At 51.7% G+C, this 15,131-nt stretch overlaps 1 protein-coding gene across 7 annotated transcripts in view; it reads right to left on the bottom strand.

The window, feature by feature from the left end:
- NMNAT2 (nicotinamide nucleotide adenylyltransferase 2) overlaps nucleotides 1-15,131 on the bottom strand; it is a 202,448-nt gene that overhangs the window by 12,861 nt on the left and 174,456 nt on the right. For all 7 annotated transcript variants that reach the window (XM_021063806.1, XM_021063804.1, XM_021063805.1 and 4 more), the window contains 2 exons: nucleotides 14,511-14,555; nucleotides 10,173-10,249 (listed from right to left, as the gene is read on the bottom strand). In XM_021063806.1, the coding sequence (XP_020919465.1) occupies nucleotides 10,173-10,249; nucleotides 14,511-14,555 (122 nt within the window). The remainder of the gene's footprint in view (nucleotides 1-10,172; nucleotides 10,250-14,510; nucleotides 14,556-15,131) is intronic.

The following is a 15,131-nucleotide window of genomic DNA, read 5'->3' on the forward strand; positions in this document are numbered from 1 at the left end:
ATGCCATGGGTACGGCCATTAAACAAACAAACAAACAAAGAATCTGCTCACTTCTCAACATTGCTACCACTTGTACCCTGGCCCAAGCCTGCTCTGCTGGGTTCAATAAAGGCCCCCAAACACCCCAGCCCTAATCCCTGGAACCTATGAATGTTAGTTTATGGAGAAAAGAGACTTTGCAGGAGTTCCTGTCGTGGCTCAGTGGTTAACGAATCTGACTAGGAACCATGGGGTTGCAGGTTTGATCCCTGGCCTTGCTCAGTGGTTTGAGGATCCGGCATTGCTGTGAGCTGTGGTGTAAGTCACAGATGCGGCTCTGATCCCGCATTGCTGTGGCTCTGGCGTGGGCTGGTGGCTACAGCTCCAATTCAACCCCTAGCCTGGGAACCTCCATATGCTGTGGGAACAGCCCTAGAAAAGGCAAAAAGGCCAAAAAAAAGAAAAAAGAAAAAAAAAGGAGAGACTTTGCTGATGTGATTAAACTAACGATCCTGGGCTCATCCTGGTTAATCTGGGTTGGGCCTAACATAATACCGAGTGTCCTTACAGGAAGGCCAGGGAGATTTAACATAGGAGAGAGACGATGTGAAGATGGAGAAGAGAAGATGCTACACTCTTGCCCTCGAAGGCAGAAGAAGGGGCCAAGGCCAGCACCCAGGGCAGCTCTAGATGCTGGAAAAGGCAAGGAAAGAGACCGCCCCCCACCCCAGCCCCGGGAGCCTCTGGAGTGAATACGACCCTGAGAAAAGCTTAGCATTGACCCAGTGAACCCTATTCGGACTCCTGGCTTCCAGAAGCGAGAGAGAATCAATGGTGTGGTTTTAAACCACCAAGTCCGCAGCAAACAGAAAACTGCCTCATCTCCACCCGCTCTCGCTTGGATTGCCCTGGTCTCTCTGTCTCTCTAGCCTTTTTCAGTCAGCAGCCAGACCGATAATGTGAAAATATCAGTCAAATTATGTTGCTCCTGGGCTCAAAACCCTTCACTTAAATACCACCTTCTGAGTGAGAGCGTCTCTGGTCACCCGCCCCTCCCCGTACCCTCCACCGCCCGCCTCCCTCTGAGCTCTGTATTTCTCCACAGCATTTATCTCTAACATCTTGTACATTTTCCTTATTTAATCATATTTTTGTCTATTTCTCCCTCCCCTATAAAGGTAAGCTTCACCAGGGCAGGGAATGCTGTGTGAACTTCCATATGCCTCGGGGGCGGCCCTAAAAAGCAAAACAAAACAAACACACAAAACCCATATCGGCAGTTACCTACACTGCTAATACCCTGGCTTGGTTTGGGACGAAGTCTCAATGAGAGAGTCCTGGGAGGAGCACCTCTGGGGATTCAGCATAAATGAGGGTGCATCCCCCCCACCCCCCGTGCCCTGGGGAGAGGGGGTGAAGAGCATGGACCTCTGACCCCAGGACGCACAGGGTTTCTCAAGGTCTTCCTGCCCAGGGAGCCCACAGGAGTGCACCCGGGCCCCGGGGATGGAGCTCTTATGCCAGCACGAGGGGCCCAGCACCTCCTGCATCCTCACAAGGACTTCTCAGCAGGTCTTGTCTTGCGGGGGGCGGGAGGGGGTGGGGGGGGTGTTGAGTGAGGGGTCAGGACAACAGAGCCTTCCTGACCGGCAAGTCCCTCTCCCGATGGTGACCCACCCACGTGACCTCATTCTGCCACATGACAGTGAGCAGGATCGGGGTACAATCTTCTCCCCCTACAGCAAGTAGACAGTGGCCTCTCCATGTAGCTCTGGTCTGGGTTGTGTCTCAGAGGTGGGGTCTGTGACATTCATCCTGCTTCAACTTCCTGCTCCCAGGCAGGGCTTTGATCTTATCTTTTCATCTTCTGGTCACAGGCTCTCCAGCCAGGCAGGGAGAGGGATGGGGGAGGAAGTGGGAGGGGCAGACCTTGCTTCCCCAAATGTGGGGAATCTGAGGAAAGGATATGAGGCATGTCGAAGCAGGAAGCCGCCTGGCCTTGGGAGAGAGAACACTCATGGCCACAGGGCGGCAAACCTCTCGGAAGGAAAGCTGAGTTGCCATCATCCCTCCAGACCTGCCCTGATGGGTTTCAGGGATGCTTTGGGTGGGAGGACGCCCTGAGGTCTTAGCCAGGCACTTTCCTGGGCACCAGGGACACGGGGCTGAGCAAGACAGACATGTATTCATCTCCTGGATCAATCACTATGGAATGGGAGACATTAAACAAATGATTAATTATTTCAACTGTACTGCTCTGAAGGCTAAGGGCACATTACCGTTAAGTGGCTAATATCTGGTAGTGGCTACTGTTTCCTGGGTAATTGGCAAGAGTTTGGGCCCATGTCACGGTGGACAATGAGCTCCTCCAGCCACTGTTCCCAGGTACCCTTACATTTTCTCATTCAGCAAACTGGTTGGTCTATGGTGAACCAGGCATGCCCTAGAGTTGCCCAATTAGACAATTTAGTGTGCCCATGGAGCTTGCCTTCCAGTCTGGAGAGATCATACATAAATATGTAAATAAGAAAACATCAGGTGGAGCTAAGTACAGTATTGAATGGAAAACAAAATAACTTTTAAGTTGAAACCTAAATGACAGGAAGGGGACAGACAGAGGGATACCTGGGGGAAGGGTATTATTCCTGGTGAGGCCACAGCTAGTGCCAAGGCCCTGAGGTGGGGAACACAGCTCAGATAAAGAAACCAGGTGGAACTGGAGCACAGAGAGGCAGAAGTGGAGAAGGATCAGATCCTGATGAAGATGGAGTTCTGGAGTTCCTGCTCTGGTGCAGTGGGTTAAGAACCCAGCTGCAGTGGCCGGGGTTACTGCAGCAGCATGAGTTTGATCCCAGCCCAGAACAATGGATTAAAGGCTTTGGTGTTGCCGCAGCTGCCACATAGGTCTCAGCTGGGGCTTGGGTTCAATCCCTGGCCTAAGAACATCCATATGTCGTGTGTGTGGCCATTAAAAAAAAAAAAAAAAGCAAGCTGGGGTTTCATTCCAAATGCAAAGAGAAGCCATTAGAATTTTCTAAACAGAGGGCTTGACTTCCACGAGCAACAGGATCCATTGGGACTTACCCAGGTAAGTCTACCTGGTAAGACTCTGCAGATCATTCTGAGATGAGTGTTTAGAATCCTAACCATCTCCCCCAAATAGTCCTCTCTTCCCCAGGTACAGGACATGACCTACTCTGACTCACTTGTGCTTCTTCTCCAGATAGGATATTCAAGGATAAACAGGGGACTCAGAGGAAGGGGGAGCAACATTTGTTAAGTACTTGCTGTGCACTAGGTACAGTGAAGCATTATTTATTAGTACATTAAATCCTCACCAAAACTATCTTTTGAGATGCCTGCTTGGGTTCTCATTTCATAGATGGGGAAACCACGACTTAGTGAGATTTAGTAACTCGTCCAAGCTGCATAGCTAGTAAGTGAATTTGAACCCACTCTGGTCCATTCTAAAGGCTCTTACTGCCATATCATGCCTCTTCTAAGTCCTCTTAAAAGTCCCATTTTAGTGACTTGAAACTTTTTCAGTTTGAAAATATATTCTATCTTATTTTTTTCTCCAGGCTTAACGTGAGCCGGGTCCTCGGTTCATTACTCTGCGTCGCCCCCTAGAGGATATAATTTTGTGAGCTTCTGAGTAAGTTGAAAAAGATGCCAGGAGCCCCACAGAAGCCACACCCTAGGCGAGGGGCTTGGGAATAAGCTCCACCCACTTCAGGAAAGACTCCTCCGCCCTGGTTCTGACCCCTGCTCCTCCCTGGAGAGAAGGCGGGGCAGAGGGCACGCATTTCCAGGTTGGCTCTCTTGGTGCAGATAAATGAACAATCCTTCAGAGGGGTTTCCCAGAGGAAATCAACCCCACTCCCATTTCCAATGTGCCTGGGGGTGTGGGAAGGCAAGGGATTCCAGACTCAAGTCAAATGTCTGAAAACCAAACCAACAGTGCCTTTCACACGAGAACCATTATCAGCCCTGGTGGGGGGCTAAGCCTCCTTCCCCTGAGCTGGAAATGCGGCATCAGGCTTATCAGTGCGGGGGCGTAAATCCGCGGGGTGGAAGTGTCCATCGGGCTTCCTGGCTGGGGCTGGGCTGTCTGATGGAAACCATCTGAGCCTGAAAAACCAAATGTTTGTCTTTGCTCCATTTGTCCTGGAGCTCTGGGATTTCTTCTGGAGTGGCTAGTGCCCCAGGCTCTTCCTCTGTTTATTTTCTTTGGTTGTTTTCCCATAACTGGTGGATGTAGGAAGCAGTTAGCCCATGCCTGGTTGGCTGGAAAAATGTAGAATACAGCCAATTAGAGCCAGCCTGTGAAATGCTGGGCTTTGAGAAGCACAAAAGAAAAAAAATATATAATAAAAAGGAAAAAACCATTTCCTCATGGTCCATTTCTGGTCCCTAAGGGTCCACCTTTAGGTGTTCATTCCTTTGAGTTACATATTGACCATTTAAAATGCAAGCCACTGATACATGTAATCATTAAACTGAATGATTTTGCCTGCTTGCTGAAAAGTCAAAAGCTTCCCAGATAAAGACCAAGATAAACCTTCTATATCAACCAACCAGAACCATCTCCCCAAAAGGTCTTCTTCCCACCACTGGCTCTTTCACCGCTTCTCTCAACGCCCAGAACACGTCTCTTTGAACACACGCGATTCAATCCCTGCAGATCACTGAAAGCCCAGCGCAAGTGCTCCCCCTCCTTTTGCGCCTGCTGTGAATGACACGTCATTCGTCCCACGTCCCACTCATCTGACTTGTCTGGATTAGGAATCTGAACGTGAGCCAATCCTGCCCGGCTGTTCAATAGTTAAGTAGAGTCTTAGACAAGTCACAATCCATGTGCGCCATGGCTTCCATAACTGTATGAGTATGCTGGGGGCTAACCAAGATAATCCACGGGAAACAAGCAAAGTGTTATTATTGTCTGTCTCCCCGACTAGAAAGCAAAGGGCGCAATGGTCGGGAACTTTGTCTATTTTGTTTTCTTTGTTCCTCCATCCCTAGAACAGGACGGGCACAAGGCAAGTACTCAATAAATATTTTGGGGGGGCCGCACCTGAGGCATGTGGAAATTCCTGGGCCAGGGATGGAACCCATGCCATGGCAGTGACCTGAGCGCTGCAGTGGCAATGCCAGATCCTTAACCCGCTGTGTCACAAGGAGAATCCTTTAATAAATATTTTAAAATCAATGAATAAATAACAGCCAATATTTATCGAGTGTTTACTAGGTTCAAGAAGTCTTCTAAACTTGCATGTGTTTTATTTATGGACTATATAGAACTAATAGAATGAAGAGTGAGATTTGGGGCAGGGGGTAGTATGCCCACAGCATGCAGAAGTTCCCAAGCCAGGGATCAAACCCAACGTCACAGCTGTGACAAATGCTGGATCCTTAACCACTAGGCTACCAGGGAACTCTAAAAGTAAAATACTTTTAGATTGCAAGTGCCTCAAGGATTTGGGCACTCAGTATTAGCTCAAAGATTGATTGAAGGAAAGGATGCTTGAAGCAGAATGAATTTGCCAGGCTGCCTTCCATCATAACACAACAGACAAGTAGCTGGCAGTGTAAGATCTTAGATGATGGGTTTTGCTTGGGGGAGAGAGTGAGCATAGGCATTTCCTGCTTCACAGACCTGTCCTTGGATGGATGACCCCTTAGGCTCCGGCCTTGATTTCCCACAGGTCCTGGTCTATGACTGGATACCTGCGCTGTCAGGACGCAGCACAGCAAAGAGCAGGTCTCCTGGGGGAAGACTAGTTCTAATAAAAGTCTGGGATGGGTTGGGCTAGAGGGACTGAGTCCTGATCTCCAAAGGCTGGTCCAAGAACCTGGATCTTTTCTTTCTCTCAGGAATCAAGAATGAAAATGCCAACTGCCAGGCCATACAAGCAGCTCTTTTGTATTCCTTGGAGAGAAATGTGATGAACACGTATGGAATTTTCTCCTGGTGGCATGTACGGGGAAGGGATATGTCATTGGCCAGAGAAGGTCAGACCTCACTATGGGCTAAAGGATCTTTGCGTCTATTAGGAAATGCCCAAGGGATGTGTTTGGGCGGTTCCTCTAGTTGCGTAATTCGATTTCTGGATGAAGAGCCTAGGTTCCGGCGTCCAGGGCAAAAGCAAGAGCAAGGCTGACGCAGTGGGGAGTTTGTGACTGTGCTGAAACAGGCCTTGGCTGCCGTGTTGTAGAACAGACTGTCCCAGCTGCTTCCCAGCCTGGGTGGAGAGCCTCCTATTTCTCCCCAGACCTGTTTACACTGTGGCTTCTCTCCTGCTTTGTTTCTGAGGACTCTAGAGAGGCCAGGGGAGACAGGGGTGTGCAGCAAGGGCCTGGGGCATCTTCAGAAACTTGACTCTTCCCCCACCCTCCTGTCCCATGGCTGGCGGATTCAGGGCTTCAGGCTCAGCACATATCACCTGGGACATCAGGTAAAACAAAGAAATGTTTGTTTCTGATAAAGAGTTGAATGGATGAATGAAACCTGGAACAGAAGCAGGTCTCACAAACCTCATCTCTGGTAATCTCAAGATTAGGAACTGAGATCCCCAAAACGAGCCACTTCCAGGCAAACTCCAGAGGGCAGAACTTTCTATGAAGTCATCAGGGCTTACCCTGTACCAGTTGGAAAGAAAGACCTTCCTCATCCAAACCCTGAGCACCAACCCATCCCCCAGTAAGGACAGTGGGATAAATCACTGAGTTACTAGCTAGTTTCCTGCTCCTCACACCCATCTTTGCCCAATCCTCACCTAGTTCTGGCAGACAAGCAGACCCTTTATGAGAGGAATTTGCAGGGCAGAAAACAGAATGTTTTGAGGTCAAAGGCATCAAACACTGAAGAGCGTTCCCTAGATGTCCCGAGGAGGGGAGAGAAAATAGGGAATAGAGTATTTTATTTCAGAATAAAACGAAGAGGTTCAGCTTGCACCCCCTCCCTCCCAGACAGCACCCTGAGGGCAAAGCCTCAGAAGAAAACGGGGCCAGGATCACAGCGGGTGGGGTGCCCGGAGGGCTTCCGGATCAGCCAGGAGTCACAGACCCAGGTGGGCCTGGATCAAGTGCCACCCACCTCTGAGGACCACAAAGGCCCTGATGTTCCTGTTCAGAGCCACAAGAGCCTCAGGTTTTGTTTGTGAGTAACCCGTGATCCCTATGGGACAGTGAGTTGGAGCTGAGTTTTCATTTGATTGAAATAAATTAAACGTGTTATTTCTGGCACACCTCTGCTGCGGCCTGCGATTCACACCTGTTACGTAAGGAAGCAGCTCCTTGATTTTTTTGCCTCCACCTCCGATGTCTAAGGACCCCACGGGTTTGTGGTGGGTTGAATCAGGGAACTGAGAGACTGGCTGGGTGGGGGGTGGGGAGGTAGAGCTCAAGGGTCTAGAAAATCCTCTGGAGTGAGCCCGAGGGTCTCTTTCATCCAGACCCCCCCTTGCTGCCTGTGGTGTGGACTGGAATTCTCAGCATCCTGATTAGGACAGATGTGAGGTCCCTGCCGGTCTGGAACTCTTGTGCCTCGGGAGGAGCCAGGCTGGGTGCTCTGATCTCCAGGGTGATGGGTCAGGTGGGAACAGGGTGGGCTGGGGGAGGGTCTCACTCTACCTCCACTGCCCGGTCCCTAGGAAGTCAACAGCTATCGGTTTCTGAAATTTTGTTGTAACCAAGTCATTTCAGCACCAGGGACCAACCGGAAGAGGGGTGATCTGGTCTCTAAATGTCAGACAAGGTCAGGAGCAGCCGCTGCGGAGAGCAGTTAGAGGCCCTGCGGTCAGCTGCCTCACAGGGAGGAAGGCAGAGGGACTGGCCATGCTGCAAGGGCCCCCACCTGTGTCAGTTTCAGGCTCCACCAAGCCGGGTCTACCCTTGAGAGAAACACACCACATGCCACACTTAAGAGACCCTCAAACGTCCTGCTCATGAATCAGCCCTTCAGGCTTCGGCCCCACCGCCTTCCTTGCTCCAGATCCCTGCCAGGCTGCCAGGGCAGCCTGGGACGGGGCCTCAGGCCACTGCCTGGATTTGCCTGGATTCCCAAAAGAGATTTGCTGAAACCTTGTACAGAACGTTGCCTGCATTACCTTTTACTCTCAAAGCAACTTGTGCAGCAGAGAGGAAAGTAAAAGTTAATTAAGCCACTTCATCCAGAACTGAAAGGAGGTTTAATGTTCCACCTGCAGGAAATTGTCCGGGTGGAGACCAAAGGACCACACAGGGTCACTCGCTTCCCTGGACCCCTCCGTCTGTCTTGATGATCCCACCACGTGGCGGCATTTACGGCCTTCGCCCCGAACACCGACGTGTTTATCTGCGTGTCTGCTTCGGTAAATTCACCGGGCGAACAGTTGTTTGTCACTGTGTGTTAAGTGCTAGGCTGGGCACGTTACATGGACAGTCTCATCTCATTCTCCCCAAACTCGCTGTGATGCGTCCTGTTGTTGTTAGGGGATCCCTGACTGAAACCCCCACCTTGGCCAGACACAATACTAATAACCACTTGTATGAGTTGTCTTACAACAGAAGCCCCGATAAGGAACAGGGGGCTGCCCCCCAAAACCAACTGGGAGAATTCAAGAGGGGCCCATAGGAGGGGGGAGATGCCCAGCCGCCTGGGATCCTTGGCGCTGGACTCCATCCTGGCTGAGAAGCGCGCATACCGCCAGGAAGGACCTTGAGCCGACCAAGTACCGGCCGAGCAAGACGACTGGCCAGAGACAAATGGAAACTAACCCCATTCCCATAAGACCTGAGACTGCGAGCCACGTGGCAGAGCCATTCGCCCGGGCTCCCTGACCCTGCTGCTCGCTGCGCGGGTGCCCTTGCCCAGTAAAGTCTTTTGCTTTATCAGCACATGTGTCTCCCTGGACAATTCATTTCTGAGTGTTAGACAAGAGTCCATTCCTGGGTCCTGGAAGGGCTCCCCCTTCCTGCATCATTATGATGCCCATTTTAGAGACTGGAAAAAATGATTCTCAGAAAATATTCTGTCATCAGCTGTGTGGGTTTTTTTTTTTAATGGTCCCACTTGGCGACATATGGAAGTCCCCCAGCTGGGGACCTACATCACAGCCACGGCAATGCCGGATCCTTTGACCCACTGCGCCAGGCTAGGGATGGAACCCAGGCCTCCACAGTGACCCAAGCCACTGCAGTCAAGTTCTTAACCCACTGCACCACAGTGGGAACTCCGGAGTAGAACTAGAATCTTGAGTTTGATCCTCTCCTTTTTTCTCTCTTCAGAGACATATATGTACACGAAAACATTTCACATGCAGACGCTTTGCCATGTAACGCATGAGGGCAGGGAGAGGATTGTGTATTTCTTTAAAATCTCAGAATGCCACAAAGAACATTCTACAGATTTTTAAAAACAACCAAGGCTCAAAGGAGTTGAGTGATTTGCATGGGATCGCTCAGTAAGTAATTTAAAAAAAAGTACTAGATCTAGAACTGCTCACACACAGCAAGTTAATCAAGAAGTACTAGGTCTAGAATATGTGTCCTAAGACTCCACCTCTCACAGGGCTATGGGCTTGGGAGCTAGCATTATCTCCGGCCATCAGATGAGTGAATTAATGAAAGAAGCCAAAATGAATGTATGCCTGGCGGGTAATTTATGAATTCGCTAAAGACCATCCCAGCCAGCTCTGGTAACAAAAGATGTCCATTGAGGTGCTAAATGGTATAGGTTTCACTTCCTGGTTCCCTCAACCCCAAGCCAATTGCCAGAAAGATCCCACTGACCTTCTGCCATTAACTTCTCCCCTCTTGACCCGTTTTCTCTTGTTAAGGGAATTCGAGGGTAGTATTTACCACCTCTTCAAAAGCATCAAAGGAAAACAAAACACACACTAATTTCAAAAGGGCAAAGGCTTTAAAAAAATTCTCCCCCCCCCCCCAACCCCAAGCACTACTCGGAGAAGCTATTCTGGGGCTGAGATTGCCTTTTCCCAGGGGCTTTACTGAGCAAGCCTGAGGAGGAGGGAGTTAAAAATACAGTAGGAGATAAAGCTTGGGGTAGGTGAGAATTTTCTTCCATCAGCACGTGAATGGATTGCCCTCCTGGGAGCTCAGAGAAGAGGGGAGATTCAGGGGGGAAGGGAGGCTGTATGCGGAGGGAAGACCACGGGCCCCCTCCCCATCCTTCCCCAGCTCTGGCTACTCACATCTGCCTCGTTCCAGAGCCCTGGGATGCAGAAGGACTCCAGAAGGTCACTGCCACACAGCAGCAAGATCCGCAGCTCTGAGGAGGGGAAACATTTGCAAAGGGAGTCAGTGGGGCCTGGGGAACATTCAAGTCTCAGCCTGCTTCCCCCATGAACACAAAGGGTCCCATCCTAGGGCTCCAAAGCCCAGTTCTTCCAGGCACCGCTGCAGCCTGAAACCTTTGCTCTCCCCTCCCCCCAGGCTCATTTACAGACCGCCCTGTTCCCACAGGGGGAGCTCATTCAGGGAGAACAGAACACGGAGGGAGACGAACTTCCAGGTTTGCTGGTGCTCTGGGGTTTTCAGGACAGGTTTCCCTGCTAAACGGGGATGGTTGGTCACTCAGAGACTGAACCAGCTACGTGCCTTCTCTAAGGTCCAGGGGCCTCTTTCGCTCCATATCAAACCCAAGTGCCTGCAGAGTTTGGCTTCTCTGCTGCTGTGCATTATCTGGAGCTTGGCCCCTGTCACAAGGGCCGACGTGATGGGGACAGGAGGGCACCCTCAATTCATGGGCTAGCTGAGTTCATAGATGTCCTGTCTTTACATGGCCACTGTCCCCGGCCAAGGGCTTGAGAAGCAAGGCTGCCCCCCTGCCTCGCCACTTTCCTGACGCCCTGGCACACTTCCTGCTTGTTGGTTGTTTCTCTTCCCTCATTAAACCCACTCTGAATTATCCCAGTGAGGCCACTGTTATTTAAAACAGGCAGCAAACTGACTCGGGCCCTGAAACCTGAGCAACAGAGGGAAAAAGAATCCTGGGATTTTTGGCACCAGAGCGGGAGAGACCTCCATCTGGGGTGTGAATCAGGTGATGTCTTTAATCCCCAGGCATCCCTGGCCCATCGAGAGGCTGTGACTGTGGGTATCTCATCGGAAATAGCAAGCCAGCCCTGCTCTGAGCCTTCCAAAGACAGAGAGATGGCTGACAGCTGTGCCTTCCTGGGATCCTGCAGCTGGCTCAGGGCCAGACAAGGACTGTCAGAGGGTGAACTTGCCCCAGCTGTGGCTCAGTGCAGGCTGTTGGGCTGGCAGCAGACTGTGCCAGTGTCTCATCATTCCAGCTCTGGGCAGCCCATCCTCAGAGAGCCCCATGGAGCACCGGGATCTTAATGCCTACATTTTCTTGCAGCCTCTCTGTTCTCCCCACCCCCCCCGCCCCCAGTCACACTATCATCTAAGGATCTGTTGTCCAGGGACCTTAATTGATCTTTGTATCTACAGGGTCTGGCAGGGTGACCTGCACACAGTAGGTGCTCAGAATGTATTGAAGATACGCCGGCCACAGAGGGAACCTGGGCAGACTGGCTAAGAGCCTCCTGGGTGCTTTGGGATGGCAGTCCAGGAATGGCAATGGTGGCCCTTGCTCTTGCAGCGTGGAGGCCCCAGGTGAAGGGCTTGCCCTGGTCCCTGGTGCCTGCCTCCCTCTATGTTCTGCCACTGTGGGGATGAGCCAGCCTTAGGCAGCTGAGATGAGCCAGGACGAGCTTGTTCTGAGATCCTGCTGTTCCCTATCTCCTGCGTGGAGCTACCCAGGGTTCCAGGTCAGTTCTCGATTGAAAGGCTAAAGCTCTGTAACTGCGGGCGGCCGTGTCCAGAGGGTGGGCTGGTCCTCAGCTCTTTCCACCTCAGGGGTTTTCAACTGAGGGCAGTTTTGTCTCCAGAATTTGGCCGTGTCTGGAGACATTTCAGGCTGTCAAGACTGGATGGAGGGGCTGTGCTACAGGCATTGCATACCTAGAAGGCACGAAAGCTGATGGACAGTCTACACTGCAGCCCCCACCCCACAGGATTATCTGATCTCTCCGTGTCAACAGTGCCAAGGTTAAGAAAGTCTGCTCTCAGTCATGGAAGTAAATCTCTTTTCTATTTCCCAAGCCGGAGATTCACTTTCTCACTCGAGTATAATGTAGGATTATCTTTAAAGCCAAAGCAGAGCAAGTTAAAGCGTGGGGTTTCCACCTTTTCTTGCAGGACTGGAACAGATGGATGTCACAGACCAGAGGCCCTAGCAGGGCTTGAGATCCCACACATGGCCACTGGAGGGCAGCAGTGGTTTCCCCCGTTTATCATCAGAAACTGAGGTGCACACTTTCAGTCCACTAGCCTTGGGTCTGGAGCAGGACCTGGGCGCAGTCAGCTGGTTAAGAAGGTGGACACGGAGCCATAGATGCTAACCGAACTAGGAGAAATGGCTTTTTCCTTCTTGTGAAGCATGCAAGGGGATTTCAAAAAGGATGTGTGAGCCAGAGGGTCTCGTAGCCCAGTGGTCCGCAGGCTAGCAGCTCCTTCCACTTTGGGTCCCGCCTCCTTCCCCAGCTCAGGATCCAGGGCTTCAGCCAGAATCAGTGCTCTCCTATTGCCCTCTCCTCCCAGGAATCCTGGTTATGAGAAGCCTCCGGCCCCAGGCCCTTTACAGCTCCACCGCACACTCAGGCAGTCACCACCTGTACCCCGCCAGGGCACGGACCCAGACAGCTGTGGTCACCCAGATTTCCCTTCTCTGAAAGAGGAGTAAGATGGGGCCGAGACTAGCCCGCCCCTCACAAGGCTGCAGTGGGTTGGTGTACAAGAGCCCTGGGAGACTGGCCACGCCAACACTCATCACACTGCCTCTTGGTACGAGGGGGAACTCCCTAGGGCAGGACAGCCTGAGACTCTGGCCTCGGGTGCTAGAAGATGAACAAAGTCACAGCTGAAGCCTGGCCACAATGCATTCTTTCTGGAACAAGCATGGGAGGAAAACGTACATTGGAATATAGTTCAAAATCTAAAGACTGCTCTGAGCTCTGCTGGTCCAGACCCCTTGCCACCCCACTCCCCAGGAAGGTCGTCCCTGCCAGGTGTGGAAGGGGGAGTGCGGGGTTTGGGAGTGTTTGGTGTGAGATGCTCCAGCCAGCTCTGGGGAGCATCCAGAAAGGCAGGTGCCTTTCCTGTGGCCTTCAGACAGCGATGTGCTCATAAATAAAGGCTATTAAAATGTCATGAAAGAACTGGGAAGTGAAGAGTTTTGAGTACTTATTACCTTTGGTTTTTTTTTTTTTTTTTTTTTGTCTTTTTTTTTTTTTTTTTTTGCTATTTCTTTGGGCTGCTCCCATGGCATATGGAGGTTCCCAGGCTAGGGGTCGAATTGGAGCTGTAGCCACCGGCCTATGCCACAGCCACAGCAACGCGGGATCCGAGCCGCGTCTGCAACCTGCACCACAGCTCACGGCAACGCCAGATCGTTAACCCACTGAGCAAGGGCAGGGACCGAACCTGCAACCTCATGGTTCCTAGTCGGGTTCGTTAACCACTGCGCCACGACAGGAACTCCCACCTTTGTTTTTAGTACAAATGCATTTAACTGCTACTTAATATAATTTAATGTTTGGTATTGGCCACATTTAACAACCAACTGGGAAAATTCCTAAACATTTTATAAATGGTCCCAGCAAACCTGTATGAGCTGACTCAGGGGCACCCCTAAACCTGGATTGGAGGATAAGACCTGATGTCCCTTGAAATGACATCACATCTGCTGGGCCTCCTGGGAGAAGCTGGTGCTCAGGTGCAGCCCCACGCTTCCACCCGCTGACAAGGGAATCCGGGGTGTGAGGGGGAGGCCTGGAGTATCTCTGTAGCTCAAGCTGAAAACAGAGCATGTCTGCTGGACACCAGGCTGCCTCTCATCCTTCAAGCATTCCAGTTGTCGCCAACCCTCCTTGTCACCTGGACCTGCATTGACTTCACGCTCTCGCTGTCTGACCTCCACCGGCCACAGACACGCGTAACCCTAGACTACTCTGGAACCTTGGAATGATCCGTTTTCCGGTTTGCTTCTTGGGGTTGCCCTTAACTTGGCTCACTTCCGTGGGTTCCGTGTAACCACCCTCCACCTGCTCTGTCTCCGGGGGTGGGGGTAGGCTATGGATGGCTTTCTGCCCCCCTCTCCTGCTCGTCCTCCACGCCCTGGAATCCCCTGGTTAGGAAGGCAGGCGAGCTCGTCCACTGCGGGCCCAGTGTTGTGGGCCGAAGAAGAGTCTCTCTGGCTGGCAGTGAACTCAGCTCCCATGTCTTTTGGATGATGGAGAAGTTCTGAAGGGAAAATTGCCAACGGATCCAGCCCTACCTCCTGGGAACCTGCCTGAATCCAGTTAGATGTCAAAGGGGAGATAACTAAGACTCTGATCTTGGCTGGGGAAGAACGATTGATTAGTCGTCCTTCCACGCAGGGCGTTCAAGCCTCTCCCCTCCCCCACTTTGCCCATGGTGGAGGTAGGTGGCTCCAAACGTCCCCCCTTCCCAGCCCTACTCACCGATCTCCTCGTACCGCATCACCGTGCCCAGATTGGCGTTCTCGTCTAGGGAGGAAAGGGGAAACGCAGAAGCATCAGGGAACCAACTTCCTGGCAGAGGGAGAACACGGGGTGGGGTGTGGGGTGGAAGTAGGGGCGTCTGAGTAGCATAAATGGGGAGCATGGTCCAGCTTAAAATGGAGGGGGGGCATCTCCTCAGGCGCTGGGGGGAGGCTTCACTTTCCTGGGACTTTCAGAATTCAACAGCCTGGCTGGGCAGCCAATGACAGACACACAGGTGCTCATGCTGAGCGCCTTCTGTTTCTTTCTGTATTCGGGGGAGGGTGGTCACAAGAGCAACGTTCTCAAACCTAGGGAGACAGCTCGTAGAGTCACAAGGAGGTGGCTCTCTCTTGGTTAGCATTACCTGGTTCAAAGCACGCTGAGACTTTTCACGTGGCAGAATGCAGAGCCTGGGGAAGACGCAAGACCCAGGCTTTGCCGTGTGCTCTAAGGGTGCACAGAACCACAGAGATGCCAGCTTGGCCCCCTGCCTCCCTGTCTCCTCAACATCCCTCTTAGTTCCTTTTCAAGGTTGGAAGCTGGAAATCTCAGGAAAGGCAGAAGACACCCCCCAAGAGT

The sequence above is a fragment of the Sus scrofa genome, chromosome 9 (genome assembly GCF_000003025.6).
Source record: "Sus scrofa isolate TJ Tabasco breed Duroc chromosome 9, Sscrofa11.1, whole genome shotgun sequence".
Lineage (NCBI taxonomy): Eukaryota > Metazoa > Chordata > Mammalia > Artiodactyla > Suidae > Sus > Sus scrofa.